Genomic DNA, 23,883 nt, shown 5'->3' with positions numbered 1-23,883 from the left:
AATATATGGGGCATTTGTTGCTACCCTGCTGGTAGAGACACGCGTGCACACACACCCACACACGCACCTCGTCAAACACCCGCATACCCCTCGCAACATATGCGCAATATACTGAGCGCGTCAGTTTCACCTCACACTATTACAATACCAACAGGGAAGATAAAATTGAAACAGCCCATAGTCTACCTGTAGATCGGAAACCCCCGAGCTTTGCCGATATCCTACGACGTATAGTTTGGTTGACTACTCCGTGAAACAGGCAAGAGCTGTAAATGTCGCCGAGCACTTGAGCGATCTATTCACTCGCCCCGAGTTTACTCACGACGAGTGTTGCGGAGGTTGGAGACAGGCACCTGATTGATGTCAGTGGATTCCTTGGATGTAAATTACAAAGAGTGTTAATTGGCGGGACACGTTTACACCGAGATTACCTGTGTTGCGATGGGACGCGACCGTTGGAACGCTACCTTACCTGAGGCCCTCTGTAAAGGGGGCCGTCAGTCCACGTGAAACTTGGATAGCTTTACTTTGATGACAGGTAAGAACAATCCTTTGGTGGTAAATGGTACTGTTAAACCGTGTCCTGTTGGTTTGGAAGTGACAAATCAACGGTTTTTTAGAGGTTGTTGATTGTTTTAACTAATCATACAATATGTGAATGTCAATGATATAAGAGTACCAAAAGTTGAAACGAATTTGAACGGTCGTCTGCTTCTACCAGTTGGTTCATACACCTGGTTCATTATCCGGGTAGACGTGTATTATGTATAGTTATCTGTGTTAAGATTTGGTCAGTTGATATATTAAAACAACGCTGTACCTTTCTTGTATGTTAATTCTCACATACCTTTGATGACTTCTCACAAGTCCTCTGCAGACGTCGCTTTGTCATGTGTCTTCTAACATTGTTCAACCTGTTGTAACGTACACTGATCAGTAGCGCACGTGATAAAGACGTAAATACCACGATTGTGTGAATGATAATTCAAGGGGTATTAGATAGAGCACAACATGCACAGGAACTATTCATTGAAAAGGAATAAAGGAATGTTTCCAACTCATCTTAGGTGACGAATTGCATGTCAGCTAACCAAGAGTACTGAAAAAAAACCCCACCAATTTGATCAATCTTATTTGATGAATATATTAGAATATGTCCAAACATATCTATCCACTGTTATTCAAAATTATCAAATGGTTGTAATTTTCTTTCTCATAGTGTCAAATAAGAGCTAGGCCATCTGTAAAACCATTTTGTAAACTGTAGGTATACAATGCAACCACCAGTTTGTAAGTTCACACAAAGGCAGAAAACAAATAAATCAGCGCCATTTGGGTGGCTGTTGTGTTATCATTGGGGTTTATTGCCAGCAGTCTTTGTGCAATAGAACAATAAAATACAAAGCTGGTTTAGTTTCTCATAGCCAAGAGTACCACTGTTCTGTAATAGTTTTTGCTAGACATGCAGAAATTTCACAAGGAACAAACTAATGATGAAATATATACTGTTGAATACAAGTAAGTTAAAGCTACACGACTTACCTTTGGTAACGTAGTAATCCATACAGTTTCAGGGCCGTTCTACAGGACAGAAGGATCTCTGTTCAAAAAAGTGTTTGTTAAAGTCTTACATTTAGAATCCAACGTAATATTGGCATGCTTTAAAAATATATTGCCATAGTTTTTGAAAATGAGTTTCTTAAAGACACACATCTTTTTATAAGCAAGATTCATGAAGTCAAATATAAGTGTCTCAAAAGTTTGTAGACGTAGTTCAGTTATTCAGTTCCCATTCATCAAATTAAAACTGTATAGCGGTAGTGGTGGTCCCATTAACTGAAATAATCAAACACTGGTCACACTGACTCCAAGACTATGCAATTGATTGTGTTTTCTCATAATCTAACTCAAAGAATTTTGGAACACTTGTTTGCATTAACAATAGTTTTCACAATGTTGATTTTGTCTGTTACGTTTCATAAGCACTACAAGCTTGTTCGAAGTTGTGATTAAATTTTTCAAAGACTCCTGGAAATTTATATTTCCACATTATAGTCATCAGGTGTGAAAATTGCAGGTGCCTTATATGCATTTTGCAAAAAAAACCCATGTTTTTCCTTAGGTTGATTTTTTTGTGTGTGTGTTATATTGAGTTATGTGGATATGTTAAGTGGAATGACATGAAGTATACCATATTAGATACCCTGAATACTGACTGGGTGTAATTGTGCTTGCTGATGACAGGAATGTTGTAACTAGTGAAATAACAAACCAAACCAGGATCCCGTTCGACAGAGCCGTCTTGGCGCTACAGCTGTTGTAAGTCTGTGTGAAAGAATGGGAGTTGCAGCCGTCATAGCCGTGAGATCGCTACCTGAGAGCATTACTGCAATGTTAAGTATTGCAGTCATTGCCACAAGAAGCAGATCTGGTGGGTAAGGAGTTTGTCTACATATTTGTTTTCGGCACTATGTGTAAAGGACCGGTGGATTAAGTAAGTAACTGTAGACAGCGATTTGTCAACACCATGGAGAACACAGAAGCTCACAGTCTGATAGGTAAATACGCAGATATATACACTGGTGACTGGGAACCTTGATCAGAACAGTGTTGGGCACGTTCTACAGCTGGAATCTTCCTGGATGCAGACAGAGTGGACATGTTTAAGATGCTCTTGTTATGCTTACAGTGTTACTGTCCAACATGCTCCATTTACTTGTTGTAGAGGACACCCTGTTTACCATTTAAAAATGTTAAGGACCTATGATTCATTCATATTACAGTAGATAGTAGAGCAAGCAGATCAGCTATTGTTGTGTTGAAGATAGATGGCTACACACTGTTTTAAGTGGAATATGCACTTTATGATACTGGAAGAACAGTAATGTTGACATACTTTGATGGATAATCACAGACATTGTAGGTCATGGTGATGATGATGATGGTGGTGGTGATGGTGATGGTGATGGTGGTGGTGGTGGTGGTGATGATGGTGGTGGTGGTGATGGTGATGATGATGGTGGTGGTGGTGGTGATGATGATGATGATGGTGATGATGATGATGATGGTGGTGGTGATGGTGGTGATGGTGATGATGATGGTGGTGGTGGTGGTGATGATGATGATGGTGATGATGATGATGGTGGTGGTGATGGTGGTGATGGTGATGGTGATGATGATGGTGGTGGTGGTGATGGTGATGATGATGGTGGTGGTGGTGGTGGTGGTGGTGGTGATGGTGATGATGATGGTGGTGGTGGTGATGATGATGGTGATGATGATGATGATGGTGGTGATGGTGGTGGTGGTGAAGTCCCAGGTTTAACCAGATCCACATCTTCATTGTCACTTCTTCCAGATCTTCATTGTGTGAAGCCCATTCCTGGTGTATGTTTCTGTGAAATTGCTGGAATATTTCTATCATCAGTATAAAACACTGTTCTTTTGCTGCAGATACAAATAGGCAATTGAATATAGCCTTATATATGAACGAACGATGTTGAAAGTTAACAAGTAACTTTCATAAACATTGCTTGAAACAAAACACAACTCTCATGAAGTGAAGCCTGTTTGTGACTTTGGTTAAAAACTGTGGATGTTTATGATCCTCGTCCCAGTGTCCTGAATTGTCTTTTGCTCAAAACAGAGGAGTGAGCATTGAAAAGCAAATATTTACCAACAACAGGAGTGGTAAACCTATTTATTTTGTCATTTATATGTCTCTCTATGATCTAGGCTAAACAAAATGTAAGCCCCCATTTTGTCTGAAATGAACAGGTTGCGAACACACAGGTTTCTAAGTGCACCCCAAATGTTGACTTTCCACATCTGTGCCAGATTCAAATAATTCAATTGAAAAGTGTCCCACAAAGATGTAGACATTCATGATGAAACACCTTCACATGTTCACCATAAAGGCTATCCTCTCAGTGTAAGTCTTCTATTTTCAAAACAACACTTTCAGGTGTCTGTCTCATGTTCAAAGCTCCAGTCCCTTGATGACGAAGGATTTGAATGTGTTCAACCATATAATCAGCCATCCAAACATTGAACAATGACACCTTGTGGTTATTGTATGGCCTGCAAACCTCGTTCAGTGTTTGAGCAGTCATTGGAGGGAAAGGATTGCCTCAGTGCCTTTCATTTAGACTGTCTATCTGCTTTCAATAAATCACTTGAGTGGAGTAGAGCAGAGACCTGACCTTTTATGGTAAACGCTGAAATGAGTGTTCGCTCCAAAATCCCAAACCCATGGCAAGATAATTGATGTATAATTAATTGTACATGTGTCATAACACTTTTTTGAGTATATATGTGCTGGAATGGTTGTAAATTATCAGTAACTTAATTATTAAAGATAATGAATTCCGGGATCTGAAATTATGTCCCAGTATTTGCTGGTTAGAGTTGTGTCACTTAACCTAGCGAGGATCTGCTAATCATAGTATGAATCTTGGTGACATCTGGTTTGATCTTTTGCATTTGCATGTTATGCGGTGTGCATCAGTGACTTGGGCTCCTCCTCCAATATTAAGCAAATGCTAACAAAACAGCCTTTGAAAAACTGTGTTGGTCCTTGTTCATATTTTTCAAAATTTGAAAAAAACATGAATATATTATATTAATATATTTGATTGCAAAAATATATTTCAAACCTTTGACAAACTTGTGAAAAGGTAAAACAGATTTTACTTATTGACCAATTTTACTGTTTTAGAATATTACATTGACAAGAATTAATCATTATCTAGAAGAAAATTATAACTTTTTAAAATCTACGCTGAAACAATACAGTGGAAGCTGTCAAAACCAGCACCTGTCCAATCCGGCAAGTTGTCATCACTGGCATATAATCTCAGTCCCATTCATGGCTTTTACATATATCATCAGCTCCATAACCCGGCACATTGTCTAAACTGGATTATTTCTTCAATCCAGTGAGTGCTGGTTTAGACAGCTTCCACTGTATTTATGTTACCTGAACAAACCTTATCTCTTAAGTTGGCGTTTTATACAAATAATAAGGATCAGTGGGATAGCCTAGTGGTTAAAGCATTTACTCATCACCCTGAATACCTGGGTTCAGTACCCAACATGGGTATAATATGTCAAGCCCATTTCTGGTGTCTCCCACCATGATGTTCCTAGAATATTGATAAAAGTAGTGAAACACTCTCACTCACTCACTCACTCACTCACTCACTCACTCACTCACTCACTCATACAGATAATCTTATCATAGGCCAGTTAACCAAATGCAACCAAATAGCCGGATTTTGTATTCATCTACAATCAATCTTAATTCAGTAAAGACAGAGATAGGTTGAAGATACATTACTCAACTAGTGATAATCGGAGATAATCAGGTATGTCAGTCTATCAAACATGCACTTGCCATAATATGAGAAAGAGCAATGAATATTCGAACAATGAAAACCTGCCCTACTTATACCTGTCAACATGACGAAGTGTCCTGGTAGACCTGATCAAAAGGATTTACCCAATTTTCAATATGGTGGGTTGGTTCAGGGTAGGGCTTTCCTGACAACTGTTTAGATCCTGTATCTCCCTGGCTAGACTTAGTGGGGGCGGTCAGTGAAAATACCAAGTATTTATGGCATGGTGATATCATGTCTACGGCTGTACTTTGTTCATTTTGGAATTGAAGCATGTGTTTGAGATATAGATACAGTTGAAGGTTGAATTTGACCTGCTTGTATGTTTGTACGTGTGATTCAAATTTCAGTACGCTGTTTGGTGAGAGGTAACAATAGGCAAAAACTGACATGTACAGTACATAATTACGTTAAGCGTTTACATGAACAGTTGCCTTTGGTACAAAGCTGTCTGTGGTAACTGCAGCATTGACAAGGCTTGTATTACTGTGTAACATGGCGGTGTATTGTGTACGAGCCAAGACTGTGAGTATTTTTAGGGAGTGTGAAACCGGAAAGATTTTACTCAAGATTGATTCCACAATGTGTTGCTCCAATGAGCCATTTACTATCAGACAATAGTGTATACTCTTTGTACTGCTTGTGCAGGGATTTATGTTGGTGTAATAGTTAATATAACCATCAGTTTATGTTTGTTTATTGTTTAATGGTGCTGTATTTTCAATATTCTATCTGTATGGCCATTGTTTGTAAATAATCAAGTCTGGACCAGACAGTCCAGTGAACATTTTGTCTAGGATTCAATGCTATGTCAACCAAGTAAGTCTGACCTTTCCATCCTCTTGCAACAAGCACTGATTGCTGAAGACCTGTTCTAACCTGTGAAAAGGGAAAACTTATTTCAAGGTCTTAAATTTAGAAGTCTTGAATGGTTCTTCTTATCCTTTCATTTTCACATTTCATTAGGTGTAGTGTGGACTACAAACCAAGTCTTCCTGTGGCTCTCATCTCATAGAGCTGACGAAACAGTCTTTCTTTGCGTATGGACTTTCCTGTGATCTTAAATTCAGTCATTCATGTTTATTCATTAGTTTGTTTTGTCAAGACACCTATAAATGACAATTTTATTAAACTGATGCATCAGTAATAAAGGATGTTAGTGCTGAAATCATCCAGGAATGGCTTCAACGTTGAAAGCACAGGAAGTTCTTCTACTGCGTTGTATCACTAGGTCAGTGAACACTGGTGAATAGCGACGCCCGTGGCCCACATGAAGGTGTTATGACTTGTATTCACACCCATGCTATATTACAGGTATTCTCTCCAGCTGTTCATGCTCATTGTTCCTCATGGGTGTCAAGTCTCATATTCCACTCTCATGCTGAGCCAACTTGATTGTCAGAATATATTACTTGAGATCAGCTGGATAGAATCAATGTCAGCCTGAATATATATTGACGGCACACCAGTTATTGTTAGATTTAAATGCAATAAAAATCACTCTCAAATTCAAAAATTCAGTTTTGGAGATATCTTTTGTGATAACTTTTTCTTCGCCTTTTTTATGGCTATAACACCTAAGTAAATGTAAAAAGTATTCCTCAGTTTTGACCTACTTTTGAACTGTTTAATAAATCAGTAGAGATGGTTATAAATGATGAATATTGTTGCTACTCAAGTTTCATTTGAGAGAAGTGAGCATGTGTGTGTACCCACTGATATGTTCCCCCTTGATTGCTCTTGATAGGGGGTGGCACTGTTTGTTCTGTACACATCCATACCGACATCTTTCACTCAGTCAAAGATATGACACAATACCTCTTCAGGTACCAATGACAGTTGTATAATGCCTTATTTCTCCTTGAGTTTGTTGGGCAGGTCACATGACCATGCTCTTCTCCGAGCAGGGTGGATTGTTGACAAGTATAACTCAACAAATATTTAGCAGAGGAAATCACGAAAAGAAACATGAAACCAGACCACTGGTGTTTTTATAGTGTGCTGGCAATATCACTTCAGGTGTCTTTCATTGTGTGCACTTGGAAGATGTCGCCACCTTGCTCATGTTTTTGACAAGTGGATGTTTGGCTTAAAACAGGACAGCATGATATGCTTATTCATATTCAAAACATCTGTGGACACCAACAGGCTCTAGAAATTCAAAAACTCTGTTTATCACCCACATAAACATGACTTTTGTCTGTAGGTAAAAGTATTATTTTTTTACAAGGCTGACGGTGTCATTTGTGAATAGGTTAAGCTCACTCATCCTTTGGCAAGGCTGGAAAGCTGGAAATCTCAGAGTCCTTAATGCAGCCATCAACAGTTGACACAAATATGCATGCCTGCTGGACTGAGACTACTAACTTGTGCTGAGGACAAGTGAAAATCCAAATTAGAAGCATTTGAGCTGAATTATTTTAAACATTACTTCTCAGTCATTTAATCATACTACAGCTGGAACTGACAACCTCAGGTACGAAACATTGATAATAAACCTTCAGTCTTGTTCAAACAGGACTGATAAACCTTCAGTCTTGTTCAAACAGGACTGATAAACCTTCAGTCTTGTTCAGACAGGACTGATAAACCTTCAGTCTTGTTCAGACAGGACTGATAATAAACCTTCAGTCTTGTTCAAACAGGACTGATAATACACCTTCAGTCTTGTTCAAACAGGACTGATAAACCTTCAGTCTTGTTCCAACAGGACTGATAATAAACCTTCAGTCTTGTTCCAACAGGACTGATAAACCTTCAGTCTTGTTCAGACAGGACTGATAAACCTTCAGTCTTGTTCAGACAGGACTGATAAACCTTCAGTCTTGTTCAGACAGGACTGATAATAAACCTTCAGTCTTGTTCAAACAGGACTGATAATACACCTTCAGTCTTGTTCAAACAGGACTGATAAACCTTCAGTCTTGTTCCAACAGGACTGATAATAAACCTTCAGTCTTGTTCCAACAGGACTGATAATAAACCTTCAGTCTTGTTCCAAGAGGACTAAGTACAACCTCTGAGTACAGTGTGAAATAGGGTTACTGCTTATAGTTCTCATTCATGGTATTAAGAACAATATTTTCTCATGCGGCTGACAGAATTGTCTGTGTATTTTCTGGTGAAGAATCCAGGGTAAGAACAGCCTGCAGAGCCCCTTGCCTTTCTCCCTGTGTGACTCAGGGTCAGAATATGGTTACACCATGTAATGCTTGCAGCACAATGGGATTTTATATATATACATATGTATGTTTTTCCTTGTTAAACTTAAGGAGGGATGTGGGCTGAAGTCTGATTTGGCAGACAAGGGTAGAACGAATCTACAGTACCCCATGCTCAACGGCTTTGTCATATTAAGTGTATTTGTGTCCAGTGAAGATGAACTTTTAGTTCGTTTTCCACTTTACAAATTTAAGACACTCCTGTACTTTTAACTAAACTTGACATAAACTTTCAGTGAGTATGATGCACTTGCACTTTCAGAAAGTAACATGCACTGCTGTACATTTACGCATCTGACATTTCTAGCTTTCTGTGACCTCCAAACAAACCTAGCTTAACACAAATAAACTGACATTTGGTTACAAGTACCTGCTGTGCTAGTCAGTGTTATGCAACTTCAGAATCAATGTTTCAGGTCCAAGTAATGAATTTGGCAAGGGACAATAATGAGAGTTATCTCCGGGGCAGGACCATGATAACAGTCATTAGCAAATGTTTACAATCCTAGATCTAGTTGCATTGTCTCATGCGTGTCTTGCACAAACTATCAGTTAATTAATGGCTTGACAGGTACAGGCCATGATTTGATTGAAGGGTTTAATTATTGATGCCAACATCTGTTTTGAAAAATAGTTGCATTCTGAATTCTTATTTTTATAGCTTTTCTCATAACATCTGTTTTCGATGTTCGAGATGCACATGAAATGGAAATATCACCTTGCAATGTTACTGTCCATTGTAATACATGGTTAAACAAAGTTCAAGTAAAACGTTATACAATGAAGATGCCATGCCCAAACTAACCTTAAATTCCTTGTTTGATTAAACCCACAAAGGAATTTTCAAAGAAGTCGTAAATAAGTCTTATACACAGTATTCACTGTAAACAACCTGGTTATTACAGACAAGAGGATGAGCCAAGGCCATTCCAAGTCCATTTACAACATTGTAATTGATAGTGCTATGTGATACGAAGCAATACCTTCTAGATAGCACAGTATCACTTAGCCAATTACATTTGACAGACAGATATGTACCACAGGATTAGCCAATCGGGAAGCAGCATGAAGGTGCTAAGACGATGTTTACAGCTTGTGAGATGATATATGGAGCTAGTAGAGTTTCTGATTATGTCTAGCTGGAGTAAGATATATGACAGTATTCCGTTGTTTGGTGAATGCAGATTAAACATGTTCAGACGTTGGTATTTCAATTTTCATTTGAGAAACACCTAAAGGGCATCATTGATGATATGTATTAAGTTTACAATCATATATCTGTTACAGCTAGTGTTCAGGAAGAACGTTAAAAGCCATTCCCTTAATATCTTAGTGATGAAGTGCTCACTTTTTTTAAGAAACATTTTATAAATCATGCATACCCTTTGACAGTACAGTCATGTGAAAATGAAATATATTTTAATGTCCCAATGTTTCCACGAATAGAACATTTGCTAGCTCATGCACATGTACATGCCTTTCTGTTACCAAATGGTATGATGTGTTTTCTACATCAAGGAGTCAACTGCAGACTTTGGTTGACTAATGAGATATCCCATGGCAGGTACATACTGATTCACCCAAGAGCAACCTGCCTGTGTCCCAGGGCAACATGACTGTTTATGTATGGGAAATGTATCAGTTTGCTCCAGGTGAAACATTGATTGGTGCATCTTTAAAGGATTTTCTTAAATCAAGGTAAATTGTAGCTTCAGGTGTTGATGAAGTGATTTTAAGGGACTGCTGAGTCATTTTCTGACTTGTTAAGTGGGTCACATATGACATTAAGCGTCTGTTTCTGTTTGGGATTTCTGTTTCTGGTATGATTATGATATTGTGATGGAAAGGACCTGAACATGTCTGAGTCAAGATCATGGTCTGTCACAAGACCTATGGAGACCTGTTTAGAGTCAAGAACATGGTCTGTCACAAGACGTATACAGAACTATTGAGAGTCATGAACATGGTCTGTCACAAGATCCATGGAGATCTATCCAAGGTCAAGAACGTGGTCTGTCACAAACATGGAGACGTATTCATGATCAAGATCAAGGTCTGTCAGGAGACCTATGGAGACCTATTCAGGGTCAAGAACATAGTGTGTCACAAGACCCATGGAGACCTATTCGGAGTCAAAAGTGAAGAACATGGTCTGTCACAAGACCAGTATAGACCTATTCAGGGTCAAGGGCATTGTCATTGTCAATGTGACCTTATCACGGTCAACCTCAGATGGGCCAGGTGATGAAGTGATTGCATGGGTTGGGTGAATTGCCAGATTTATGGTAATTGCCATTCTTGGTGTCTCTCGAAAACTATAGAACCAAAATTGTGAAAACATATATAAGAGTATGACAAAATGACTTTTCTGACACACATCTCTACACACTGAGGGACCACAGCTGTTGAAACATAAGAACACCCAGAGTTCAGTGACAAATTCAAGTACATAAACATTATCTTGATCTGTCAGATCACAAGGGGAAATGGAACATTATTGAACTCATCAATCATGGTAATTAGAAACTTACGATTATCCATAGCCTTGAGGATGGGAAACTCATTAGTTTTAATCTGATTAGCCTAAAATTGCTGATTAGATCTACAGCCATGTCATGTTTTACTGATACAGATTACTACCCTGTATATTGAGAGGTATATAAATAGATGAGCCATTGGTACATTCAGTTGTACTAGATCACTTGACAGTGCATGTCATTTATAGAGCAAATTAATTGGTCTTGATTAATAATGGAAGTTGATGAGAGCTGTGCAGCCATAGTATACCATATACATATAAATTTCCCTCACATGCTGTGAGAGGTTCCTACAAACCCCAACACAGTAAAGGTCAGGAGTAGAAATGATCTTCAGCAACCCATGCTTGTCATAAGAGGCTACACACATGATCGAGTGGTCAGGGTCACTGACTCGGTTGGTGTGTGTCCGCATATCCCAATCACCTAGATCAGTGCTCATTCAGTGTAGAAAAGATGTAGAAAATGTTGCCTGTCCACAGGACTGGCTGGTCAATTTTTTTACCAGTCCTACCAAAATCTAGCCTGTCCTCCACTTCCTTCCTAAATTCATTTTCAAGAAGCTTAGGGAGAGAACTCTAGCAAACATATCTCATCCATTTCATTTGCGATAATTCTATCTGTTTGATTATTCTAGTATCCTTTAGCAATATTCAAAAAGGATATATACATTATCTATAGGTCTTTGATTTGGTAAAACTGACTTGACATGAGGACAAACTAGAGGGTTTTTTTTGTAACTGGTCCTGTCTTGGATGTTGGGACGGGCTATCTTTCCTACACTGACTCACGATGCCAGTCACTGTTCCAGATTTGATTATTTACAGAATACATGTCTTGACAAATGCTGAGTATATAAACAAACAAGCCTGCATAGCTGGTAGTACCAGGGCATAGACTTAATCATCAATGCTTGCTCATTAATTTTTCCTTGTAATGTTGAAAACGTCGTGTTGATGGCAATGATGTAATCATTAAGACAATCATAAAATGTTTTTGTCGATTTTGATTAATGCATTTGTAGCAAACTTTAACAGTTTCATTTAGTCTGATTTATTTGATATCAAAAGCCTTTCTTGCCAGCTTCCAGTGCAGGCGTCAAGTTTGGGACGTCCCAAATTGTCCAGGAACATCGCTGTAGGTCTCATCCAGCTTCGGCACCTCTTTACTAACCAACTAATCAAATACTCTTCCCAAACTCAATGCTAATTTGTTTGATTCCAAACACCTTCATACACTCCTAATGAAACAAGGAATTTCCTCTTTTGTCCTGGTTAAGACCCTTCATTTACAGAGTTTTGGATGGTGGAATCTACTGTCCGAGGTGTAAATAGGGTGTTACATTGACTGGTATTTGTGGCAAACGACCGGCTTCTATGAAGATGGGTGGGCATATCTAATGTGAGAGGTGTTCGAGAAGAAACAAACACTTGCGACAAATGGTGGGAGGTTGAGATGCCACGACCCTGTGTTCAAAGAACGTGTGTCTTTCATCCACTGCGATAAAGACCAGATTCCGTATGTGTACTTACTGTATCTTCACGCTGACGCTTTACGTCTGTCGGCACATTGTGGCCATACCTGCTGTTGGTGAGTCCAGTTTCTATGTCTTTTGGGCTGGTTCTTTTTGTGGAAAATGTTTTTGTTTTTTCTTTTGGAAATTTTCAGTGTCAAGTAGGAACTTTGTCATTAGACAGGAAAATACTTAAAAATAGGTTCATGATACATTTGAACATTTGCTACTAATTTTAAAAGCAGGGGAATGTTATTATTAAATACTAATCAAAATGTTTGATGTTTCATTTATCAGTACTGGCCTATCAGCATAATTGTCTGATTCATTTTTTATTTTGCTCCTTTTATCTAAAGGAAAAGGCCATTTACCTGAAGGTGATCAAAACTCCATCATTTGTGCTAGTCCTGAAAATATCAAACATACATAATTAACCATGGCAACCAAGAAATGGATTGCATTAAAAATTGAATATTGATCTGTTGGGATGTGTTTTGAAACAAAAGCATTTGATTCGCTGAGCAGGCCCTATTGAGTATAACTTGCATTTACAGGTAGGAGGCAGATGTTGATATCAGGCTATGAAATAGGCCAACTGAATGAGGTTTGTGAATAGGAAGGTGAGATTTTGGAGCAGTAGATAGGTAAATTATGTAAAGTTTGTGAACCATAGACATGTTCCTAGCGAATCACTGCACAATTCAGACATTGTGGCTGCAGATATTGTATAACAGTTGCCTGACTGTTATTAATATATAGAGCACTACTACAGGGGTGTAAACCATGAAGTTTATTCGCTACTTCCATCGTATATCTGTCACATAGCTGTATTTGAAAACCAGTAACTCATGTGCTGTTTCCTTGTGAATCATCACACTCTGCAGTACTTCAGCTATGAGACAACAGCCTCTGAATTGTAGTGTCTGGACTAGATGATGCATGGTTATGTTAGAAGCAGCTTCCAATGTGGTATAATCACATTATTCATCAAGTCATAAAGCCACACTGTGAAGTATAAACACATTTTCCAACCAAGCCAAAGTACTGGATTTATTTGGTCTCCTCATACCACAAGTATAGATTGTTGAGGGCTAATTCTAATGAAGAAACACAACATAACTATTCTAATTTATTCTAAGCTGCTCAGATAGAGATTGCTTTGAACATGAATTATGTGACATCTTCTGGGAATAGAGGAATGAACAATAGTTACATTTTGGACTGTCATAGTATTAGATCTGTGTGCTGTTTTTTGGTCACCTTAGCACTAAGATTGCATTGAGCAGCGGCACCCAGGAGGTTGTAAACATGAGGCAACAGGTGGACTGTCACATGGTGAACTGCTGTGTTGCCTGGTTACGGTGACATATGTCACACGGAATGTATCAGCTTACAAGGCTGATATCAGCATTGGGCAGCAAATCGACATCTAGCTTACTCTCTGTGTGACTTTTCTGTGATATTTTTGTGATTGCCATAAATAATAACTTTCTTATTCAGCATCTTGATATATGGTTATGATTGTAACTGTGTTCGTTGTGTTACCACCTGGTGGGAAATGGGTTGGTGTGAGTGAATGAGGAAAGTTTTATGCAGTATTCCAAGCTATATTCTGGCAGGCAATAAATAATTGTCTGGACCAGACAATCCAATTGTCAACAACATAATCACTGATCTGCCCAATTAGGATACAATGACATTTATCAACCAAGTCAGCTAACCTGATAACCTGATCCCGTTATGTCCTCTCTTACAACAAGTATGGGTTACTGAAGATCAATTCTGGCTTAAATCAGAAATAGGCTGGAAATTAAAATAGATTCTAACGAACCTGTGCTGATCAAGTGAACAAGTGGATTGGGTGGTCAGGTTCTGTGATGAGGTTGATGGAATTTCTTTGTAGACCAAAAGTGCAGGTAAGTGCAGGTATTTCTTTCTCTTGTCCGGACGTACATGCTGTTGTCATGCAGCTGTGATTGCTGGAAAAAGATAGGTGTAGCATTTAACAGCAAATGAACAAAGCAAAAAGATCTCGTTTCAGAGTGTGGAAGTTTCAGCCCAATATAGATAATGTCCATCTTATATGTGTGTCCCAGATAAAACATTGGGAAAAGATGCTTTGATTCATATCATACACTAGCATGTTTTCAGATCAAGAAAGTCTACCCTTGTCTTCAGTAGGGACAGAGTTTGTTTTGCACAGTAGTGGAGTGTGTTGTTTTCTTAACAGATTCATCAAACAAGTAATGGATGGATATCTATTGTGTGTCCCACTCAAAAAACCCAGTCATGTTTGGTAAGTTCTTACAGAATTACCATCCACCACCTCCAGGACTACTCTTTGATTGCTAAATCTCCATCAAGCCAAGTCAGCTGAAAGTTATTTATCTGACGTCTGCCTACCATCCTCCAGTCGATAGTGGTGTCCAGACTCTGTCTTAGCCCTAGCCAGAGGGGATTACCTGCCCCATGTCCACATCTTAACTTGATTCTTGAATCTCCCATCTCTAGCTGGAAGCTGTTCAGTCCAAGTCTGCTGACCCTAATCTGTAATCCATCAGCAATCATTGTCCAACTCATGGCTGCATTTCTGGCCAGTGTGTCCAAACTCTTTATCACATTTGAAAAAAGTCTAATACATATGAAAAGAAATCTCTCCTGTGTCAGGTGTCCAACTCTCCAGACGGCCAACATTATTTGCAACACACATGTATTTTTAAATGCATGTAAAGTTTAAGTTCCATTCTTTTGATACAAGACGGAATTGGAGGTAATAACAAATTCTGGTAACCATGAAAACTGTTTCAAAAGGACTGTTTTATTATGGGAACCTGTCTCTGCTTCAGGAGCATCTTAGGGAGGTTCTATCACATGTGTACCCCATCTTGCACCTATGGAATCCAGAAAGTGTTACCTGCCTGATTGTGCACTGATCACTGCTTAGGAGTATGAATAACACAAACTCACTCACTCACTCACCAAACCAACATCAAGTGTGACTTGAGTGAGTTCAGTTTTATACTGCTTTTAGCAATATTCTAGCAATATCACATAAGGAACACCAGAAATAGGCTTCACACGTTGTACCCATGTGAGGAAGCAAAATGAGGCCTTTAACATGACAATCATATACTTCAACCCGTAGACTATTCCACAGCCGACCGGTGTGGCTTGAACACTGACCATATACTTTCAGTAATATTCATGATTCAATACCTTTTTCCCAAATTGGCCTATTTGAGCAATATCTGATCACCTTTGTTGTTTGTATACCATGTATGTGTCCAGTGTTCATGTCAACTGATGGCATGGATGATAGCCAGATATAACAGCTCGTGTGGCCCTCACCCTGTGTAAACTGACCACATAGCCCTCACCCTGTGTAAACAGGACAAGGGGACCCATGTTTGTAGGTGGTTTAGACATGACCAGTGGAAGAACACTGTCTCTTTTCTGACCCTACCACAGTCACTCTTAGGATAACTAAAGATCACCACACATCATACACACAGATTACCTCCTGGGCGTCATTCCATGAAGTGATTGTAGTCAACTACTGGAATACATTCTTCAGATTGTCCAACGTTCAATACCTTATCACAGACTGTCCTAACTTTCATGTTCTGCTTCTTGTTGGTGTCTTATGTGTCAAAGCAACATCTAATTCTAGCCTTATATTGATGAGTCTTCAATGTTAGCTTAGGTAACTCTCTATCTTTCCCATGTGTACAACTTATGTTATACTCCTGATTGCGATTGTGTAGGAAGTAGGGCAGCGTAGTGGTTAAAACGTTCTCTAGTCATATTGATGACCCAGGTTTGATACCCCACAAGGATACGGTGTCTTTACATGTACTCATACGTCTGAAGTATATATGGAGTTACCTGCTCTTGCTTAGTAAATATAGGAATAATGGTTGACATTTTTTCTGAAAACATTTACGAAATAATTGAATCGTGTAACGTAAAGTGTGGGTATTATTGGGACTATATGTCTGGAATATTGCTGAAGCTACATTAAATATCAAGTAAGTGACATGTATTTCACCCGTTACTGCGTCCTGACAGCATTACCATACACTTCTGGCATTGTGTATATAATCGCGTAGTTCAAATATGGAACAGATTTATGGCTTCATAGATTCAGGTTTCTCTAGTTAACATCTAATCTTTTGTCTTTGAGGGAAGAAGACTCTAGTCCGAATAATAGAAGATAATTTCTGTTGGCGTTTCTACTGAAAGCTTTCAAGATAGTAGCGGTGCATAGATGTTTTCTCAGACAGGTAGTTGACATTTTGTATAGAAATTGGGCTGTTATTCAACCTCTTTGAATATTTGCACAATGAGAGTCTGCTCCGTAATGGCAGTAATGTGATATGGGGCGTTAGACATATTCATGCCTTTATCAACACTTTTAAATATTCATAATTTCACGTGAGAGGAATATTTTATCAGGAAAATATTTTAAAGAGTCTGTCAAACAAGCTGATGTCTTATTAACTGCTCTGTAATGAATTTACCCGTGGAATGCATTATGTTTGGTGGGATTGCCGGTTCAATAAGTACATGAATTTTATTAAATTTGGAAACTTAATATTACCTCGTGAACTGATCAGATGAATAGACAAATATGAATAATAATTGCCTGGTTTATTGTAAGTAGCAATTTACAGGTGAAGGTTCTGTGTGATACACTTAAATAAGTCCAAGATGACCATTAAGGAATGAATAAGGATTTTCATGGGCAAATTAAAGCCTGTATTGGTGATGACCCTTGTTTGTCCATAATAGACCATGCATTCAGTCTGCTTATGTTAGCAAGACCGCATAATACCCCCTTATCATAATTTGGTTAGTCAGTCTTGAAATAGGAGTACAACTGTCAGATTGTAAGTGTAGGAGGGCATGGAGTCATCCCACAGATGACATCCTTACCTTGTCAGCTTGCTGACGGGGTTAACCTCTTTGGTCATGTGGACAGGGCGTCAGACTTCGGATCAGAGGGTCCGTCGTTCAAATCCCAGCACGGGACTCGGAAATTTTGTGGCCGCTACATAAGAATCATGGTTTACAGTGTGTTCAGTGCCTTGATTGTCTTCAAACGTGCGAACTATGATCCTCTGGCATATAACGATCAAATAAATCAATGTTTGGCAAATTTCATTGTCTTTGATGACATGATTCAAGCTAGTGAAGATACTCCGGTGATTTTAGCAGAATAAGGATAAAGGTGGTCTAGTCAGTTAAGGTGCCACAATTTACTGAGTGGAGTTCCTTCCCTTTGCTATGTCAGGATTCAGTTTTTATGAGTTTGAAACTCAGATTTTCACTGAATATAAATTTGTGGGTTGTCGCTTTCAAAAACATTTGGTTCAGTTTTTAACGGAATCCCTAGATGTTTTCCTCTAGCTTGAGGTGACCTGTGAAGATGTGGGTTAGAATTGATCTTCAGTATCCCATGCTTGTATTAAGAGGTGACTAACAGGATTGAGTGGTCAGGCTTGACTTGGTTGACACATCTCATTGAATTCCAAGTGCATAGATTGATGTTTATACTTTTGATCACAGGATTGTCTGGTTCATCATGATTATTAACAGATTGCTGCCATATAGCTGGACTTTTGCTGAATGTGGCATTAAGCAAGCAACCTAGCAGCGAACCAGCTTGAGGCTGACAAGCTGTGATTCAATACAGTAAATATTGTGGGATGATTGTAACTTGTCACATTGAAATTCATGTTTAACAAACGTCTACTCTTCTTATCCCTTATGCATTCAACTGCTAACATCTCATCCATTGTAATAATTGTTAAAGGGATGTTCAGTATTCATTTAAAAAATGTAAAATGATAGGCATTTAAGATTTCAATGATCTTTTTAAACATACAGCATGAGGCTCCACATTGTCACCCATTAATATTGAAATAAGTATCACTGAATGACACAAACAGGAGCATGTGTGTCAACAGGCACCCAGCCATACAGAACACTGTTTGAACAAAGCAGCGTTCACGTAGACAACCCAGACAATCACCAACATTGCTGAATCTTCCATGGATCACAAGTCATCTATGCGTGTCACCTCTGGCAGACTCCATGAAAACAACACACAGAAACCTGAAACAAAACCCATAACGTAAACAGCCCTCTTCCTCGACTCAACAACACCAAGCTTTGATTCAACACAAGGACTGGTCCCTTCTGTATGCTGTTGTTGAAGCAGACATCAATAATAACATGGGCTTTGTTGGGATGCAGTCGAGTCTCATCCTTGACCCGAAAGTTAGCTTGGAAGGAGATACAAATTATTGATGTTTCTATCAATCTTGACTGACATATTTCAGAAATGATGACTTTCCGGTGAAGCATTTTAAAAATTTGTGTCGCCATTAGTGAGTCTTCATGTGTGGTTTGCCTGATATTTTATGTGAAAGCAATGTGTGTCTGAGATTGTTGAATGCATGTCACTTTTCTTGTATTGTACATGTCAAATATAGTCAAGTCATGTTTGTGTATGAGCATTAAAAGGGTGATGGTTTTGTCAGTGATTCTTTAAAGATGTGAATCTTTCAAAAGCAAACTGTGGGTAGTTCATGCTATGGTTGATAGTGCAGCTAATATTTGTTTGATTTTGACATTTATCAGCATGGCTCATTGAAGATGTCAACACAACACAGCAGTCATATGAATCAGTTTTCAGGACATTTCCAGCAGCTTCTTTATATCATTAACATGACTAAAAATGATTGTTAATAACAGGTTGTTCAAAGTGTAATTATTACTTTGAATGTTCATGATACCTGTCTTGATTGCACATAGTAGTTTTTCATTGCTTAAGAGAAAGTCATCGGGTTTGCTGTTGACAGTGAAAGCCTTGTTGCTGATGATACGTAACACTGGAGTCTGCTGTCCTTAGACAAACAGGTCCTAGAGACTAAGACACTAACTGAGAGCTTTTTAACATGGACTGCTAACCTAAGACAAGTAACTGTCTCCCCAAACCTCCACATGTTTGATGATCGTGCACACTGACATGCATATTCTGAATAGAGATTGAATTACCATGATACAGACTCATATAAGCACCATCTGCGTGTGTTAAAGGGAGGTAATTATCCCATGATGCAACTGACTCTTCAAAACAATTGTTCAACAAAATGTCATATGCTGGATTCAGACCATTAAGTCAAGCAATCTACTTTATTCTTGAATGTGATAAATGACAGCAAATTAACATTGTCAATTGGCAGATACTATTGACCATCAGTAAGGGATAGCCTTGATCAACATCAAGAGATATGATGTGATTTATGTGGCATTAGCTCCTAAGACATGCTTTTGTTGTTGAAACAAGGAAGGGTAGCTTGTAGAATCAATGAAATGCTATACATGTCGTAGGTAAACATGCTGGTGAGAGCCGATATAGGAGACCACAGGTTATCATAGCCCCACCATCTTGATAGACGAGTACCTGGGCATGAGTCATACCTGCCACAACAGTCCTGGGCTCTGTTTACACTCCATTGCCATCAAGACACCTTCTGAGAAAGAAAAAACCATAAAGATAGCATGAGTAATGGTGGTAAAGTTCTAGATATATGTACTGTAAAATAGACTGACTATTGGGAAAACATCATGTTGTGGTAAAATAAGGACATACCACTTCGTTTGATTAGTACATTCCTCACCTGTTATGACTGCATTTAGTTGTTGTCAAAGGACCACAGGACGCTTGGGTAGCCTAGTAGTTAAGGGGTTTGATTGTCATGCTGAAGTCTTGAGTTCCATTTCCCACATTGGTACAATGTGTGAAGCCCATTTCTGGTGCCCCTACAGTAATATTGCTGGATTATTGCTAAAAGCGGCATAAAACTAAATACATGGTAACATGGTGGCAGACTGAATGTAATGGAGTCAAACCAGACAAACCCATGATTGATATTATAAGCAACAGCAGTACTTTGGTATGATGACACCCATTCAACCAAGCCATCATGCCTGTGTTATTACAACAGATACCATTTATACCATTCATAAAAGCTGATGTGCCTGTTATAACAGCATATACCATTTACATCATTCAGCCAAGGATCACACCTCTTATAACAGCAAACTCATGAAGGTCAGGGTTAGAATATTTCCTTCCAGTAACCCATGCTTGTAAACTCACAAGATAGGGTGATCAGGCTCCCTGACTTGGGCTCTTATAACAGCAAACTCATGAAGGTCAGGGTTAGAATATTTCCTTCCAGTAACCCATGCTTGTAAACTCACAAGATAGGGTGATCAGGCTCCCTGACTTGGGTAACATGTATCACCGTGTCTCAGTTGTATAGATTTATGTTCTTGATGTTGATCATTGGATTGTCTGGTCCAGGCTTGATTATTTACAGTACGCTGCCATATAGCTGGAATATTGTTGAGTGTCACATAAAACTAAACTCACTCACTCATGATAGCACACTTCGGCCTATTCTAACACTCAATCCCCATGGGTGATCCTTTGACAGGACACAATGCAGGACACTGCAGTTTGCGAAGAAGTAAAGGTGTTGATGATGGACAATACCATGGCATGTCAGTAAGTGCCATGTATTACTGTCACCAGAAACCCACCATACGCTTCACCTTGCAAGTAATGGAGGCTCTGAGTTTAAATATTAAATAAGTGGACTTCGCACCCCTGTACATCAGCTGGGAGTCCATTGTGAAAAAGAGGTGTTACTCTTCATATTGACATGGACTGTGCCAGTGTCTATGTGACACCTTGCGGTAATGTTCACACCTTGGTTATTTATAATGTATAGTCTTAAAGCTGTTCTATGGCTGGGTAATTCTGTGATATGCTTCTTCATGCAGTTGAGGCATCTACTGTTCATCTGTCCTTATGACACCAGTGGTGATGTTGACACCTTGGCGAAGGCGGTTGAAAAGGGTGACTTGCTGTGTTCTTTAACAAGATTACTGCATGTGTTGCTACTGGGAAATCTTCTGACTAGGGTAAAAGGAAGGTAACATACCTTATGGATATTATATTATCTTATCTTATCTTATCTTATCTTATCTTATCTTATCTTATCTTATCTTATCTTATATTATATTATATTATACCACAATACCATAATGTCCTGTCATAACATAAGAAGTTTTAATCCACAAAGTACCTTACCTTTCTTATAGCTGTTCTGTGTTTTGTCACATGCTATTGGTGTTGTATATAAGCATGCACACTTGTCCTCATCATGCTGCATGTCTTTTACTTCAAGACATTGGCAGGTAGGGGCACATCACTTACAGCTAATATTAAAGTGCCATGAAGTGCCATAATAGTATGAGATGGTTCTGATTAACAGATTCAGCCAGTTTCAGGTCCAACATACATACAGTGAAGCCCAGTGTGATTTGGCTTTTTGAGTTGTCTCACTTAACTATACCATGATTCACTTTTAGTTTGAATCTAACCTTTATCGTGAAAAAAGCCTAAAACAGTGTTATCTTGTTAACAGGCTTTTAGGAACTGATGTAGATACATTATTAACTCAAGTTTGTTCCAGTTGTCTCATTTTCATTGTGTATCTGGATTTTCTGATTCAACTTTGATACATTGCATGTATAGGTGCATGTGACCATGTTGGAGAATGGTGAAATTTCCTGTGTACACAGCAACCATGATGACAGTCATAATTCCACTACATGCTGATGTTATGTCAGTGAAGGACAGTGTTGTGTATAGGAATGTGATACATTATCAGGGATACACATCTGTCAGTCCAGTGCTTGGATCTTACAGCACAAACACTCCCATAATCCACTCGTGACCATCCTATCACCTCCACTAATCCCCAACCATGATGTCAGCCAAGATGGCAGTACATTTGCGCTTGTGACATTCATCACTCGTCTTGTCAGTCACAAAGATGTCTGTTCCTCACATTGATATTCACACAATGATGGCATCTTCCAAGATGATACCCTGATTGTCATCCTATTTGGGTACAATGTCTGAAGCCAGTGTTGATGCCCTAGTCTCTGCAGTGTCTGTAGTTGTGTCCTTTAGGTCCCTAGGTTAAAAGACTGAAGTCCAGCTTCAGGTGGGAAGGAAGCCCATAGTGATACATGTGATAAACATGTCAAAACTTTTTGCTTGTCCTGTGGTCCCTGACTAGTAAAAATTCAACAGGACCCTTAAGTGATAAGCTTGCACTGGTCCTTGTGACCAGTGAATTTTCTATTGATAGTTAAAGAAGCCTACAAATGTTATTTTGGACCACAGAAGTACAGACAGGACCACTAATTATCGTCCACTAAATCGTACTGGGGTCTTATGGTAAATTTTGTAAGGTTTCTCTCCCTGCTACCACCTGCATTGTGTTGACTGATCACAGAACATTCCCAGGACAAAACAAACTATTTATTCTCTAATAACTGTTTCAGGTGACCTTGTTCATCAAATTTGAATTGCCTTTACCACTGCACCACCACTTTTCTTCTAATAACTACAAGGATTTGTGACGCAGTTAAAAAAATCAAATTACCTCGCGACAAAACATTTTACCTATCAGACAAGACACAGGTTGCAAGATTGTTATTGAAACAATAGTAAAGGCAGCTGTTTCTTTCGCACCTGTTGTTGAAGGTGTCATGTTAAATTTGCATATGGTGGCTTTGCTTGTTCTTTTCGCTTTGTTAGTTCATTCAAGCCAAATCAAGCTTTAACACTTAGGGACAGATCTGTTAGTTGATATACTCAATTCCAGTCGTATATGGAAGCTCATCAAAAGTGCTTTCACAGCAATATTGATGACTCTGATTATCATAAGAATAAAACTCATTTAACTGGCAGGCTTCCAATCTGATCCATGGAGCCATGAGATAATCACATGATGTGTTTCTGTTACAATGCTGCCGTGTGATTGGGTAACATGCTCTATGTATCCGGTCAGCATTGCCTCATAAGAACATGGCCAACTCCAGTGAAGAGGAATTACATGGTCTGTCCATTAAGCTTCTGACATTGTTGAAATGTTAGACAGAGCCAGGTAATCAGCTTTCCTCTGATCAATCGCACCTGTAATCAAGAGGGCCCAGGGGCATCATAGCAATAGTTGTGACATTTAGAAGAATACCTGACTGTGAGCCGCTGGTTCAGATTAGTATAACCACAGGTATGACAGTGCTTGGCATGACTAGAACATAGACCAATGGGATTATTCAGC

At 38.9% G+C, this 23,883-nt stretch overlaps 1 protein-coding gene across 1 annotated transcript in view; it reads left to right on the top strand.

Annotated features, from left to right (window-relative positions):
* Positions 1-229: 229 nt before the first annotated feature.
* LOC137286912 (uncharacterized) overlaps positions 230-23,883 on the top strand; it is a 77,961-nt gene continuing 54,307 nt past the window's right edge. Inside the window, exon 1 of the mRNA XM_067818937.1 lies at positions 230-538. Coding sequence (XP_067675038.1) covers positions 532-538 — 7 coding nt within the window. The 5' untranslated portion in view covers positions 230-531. The remainder of the gene's footprint in view (positions 539-23,883) is intronic.

The sequence above is a fragment of the Haliotis asinina genome, chromosome 6, assembly GCF_037392515.1.
Source record: "Haliotis asinina isolate JCU_RB_2024 chromosome 6, JCU_Hal_asi_v2, whole genome shotgun sequence".
NCBI classification, from domain to species: domain Eukaryota; kingdom Metazoa; phylum Mollusca; class Gastropoda; order Lepetellida; family Haliotidae; genus Haliotis; species Haliotis asinina.
Note: the sequence above shows the minus strand (reverse complement) of the source record. Positions and strands in the feature narration are given on the sequence as shown.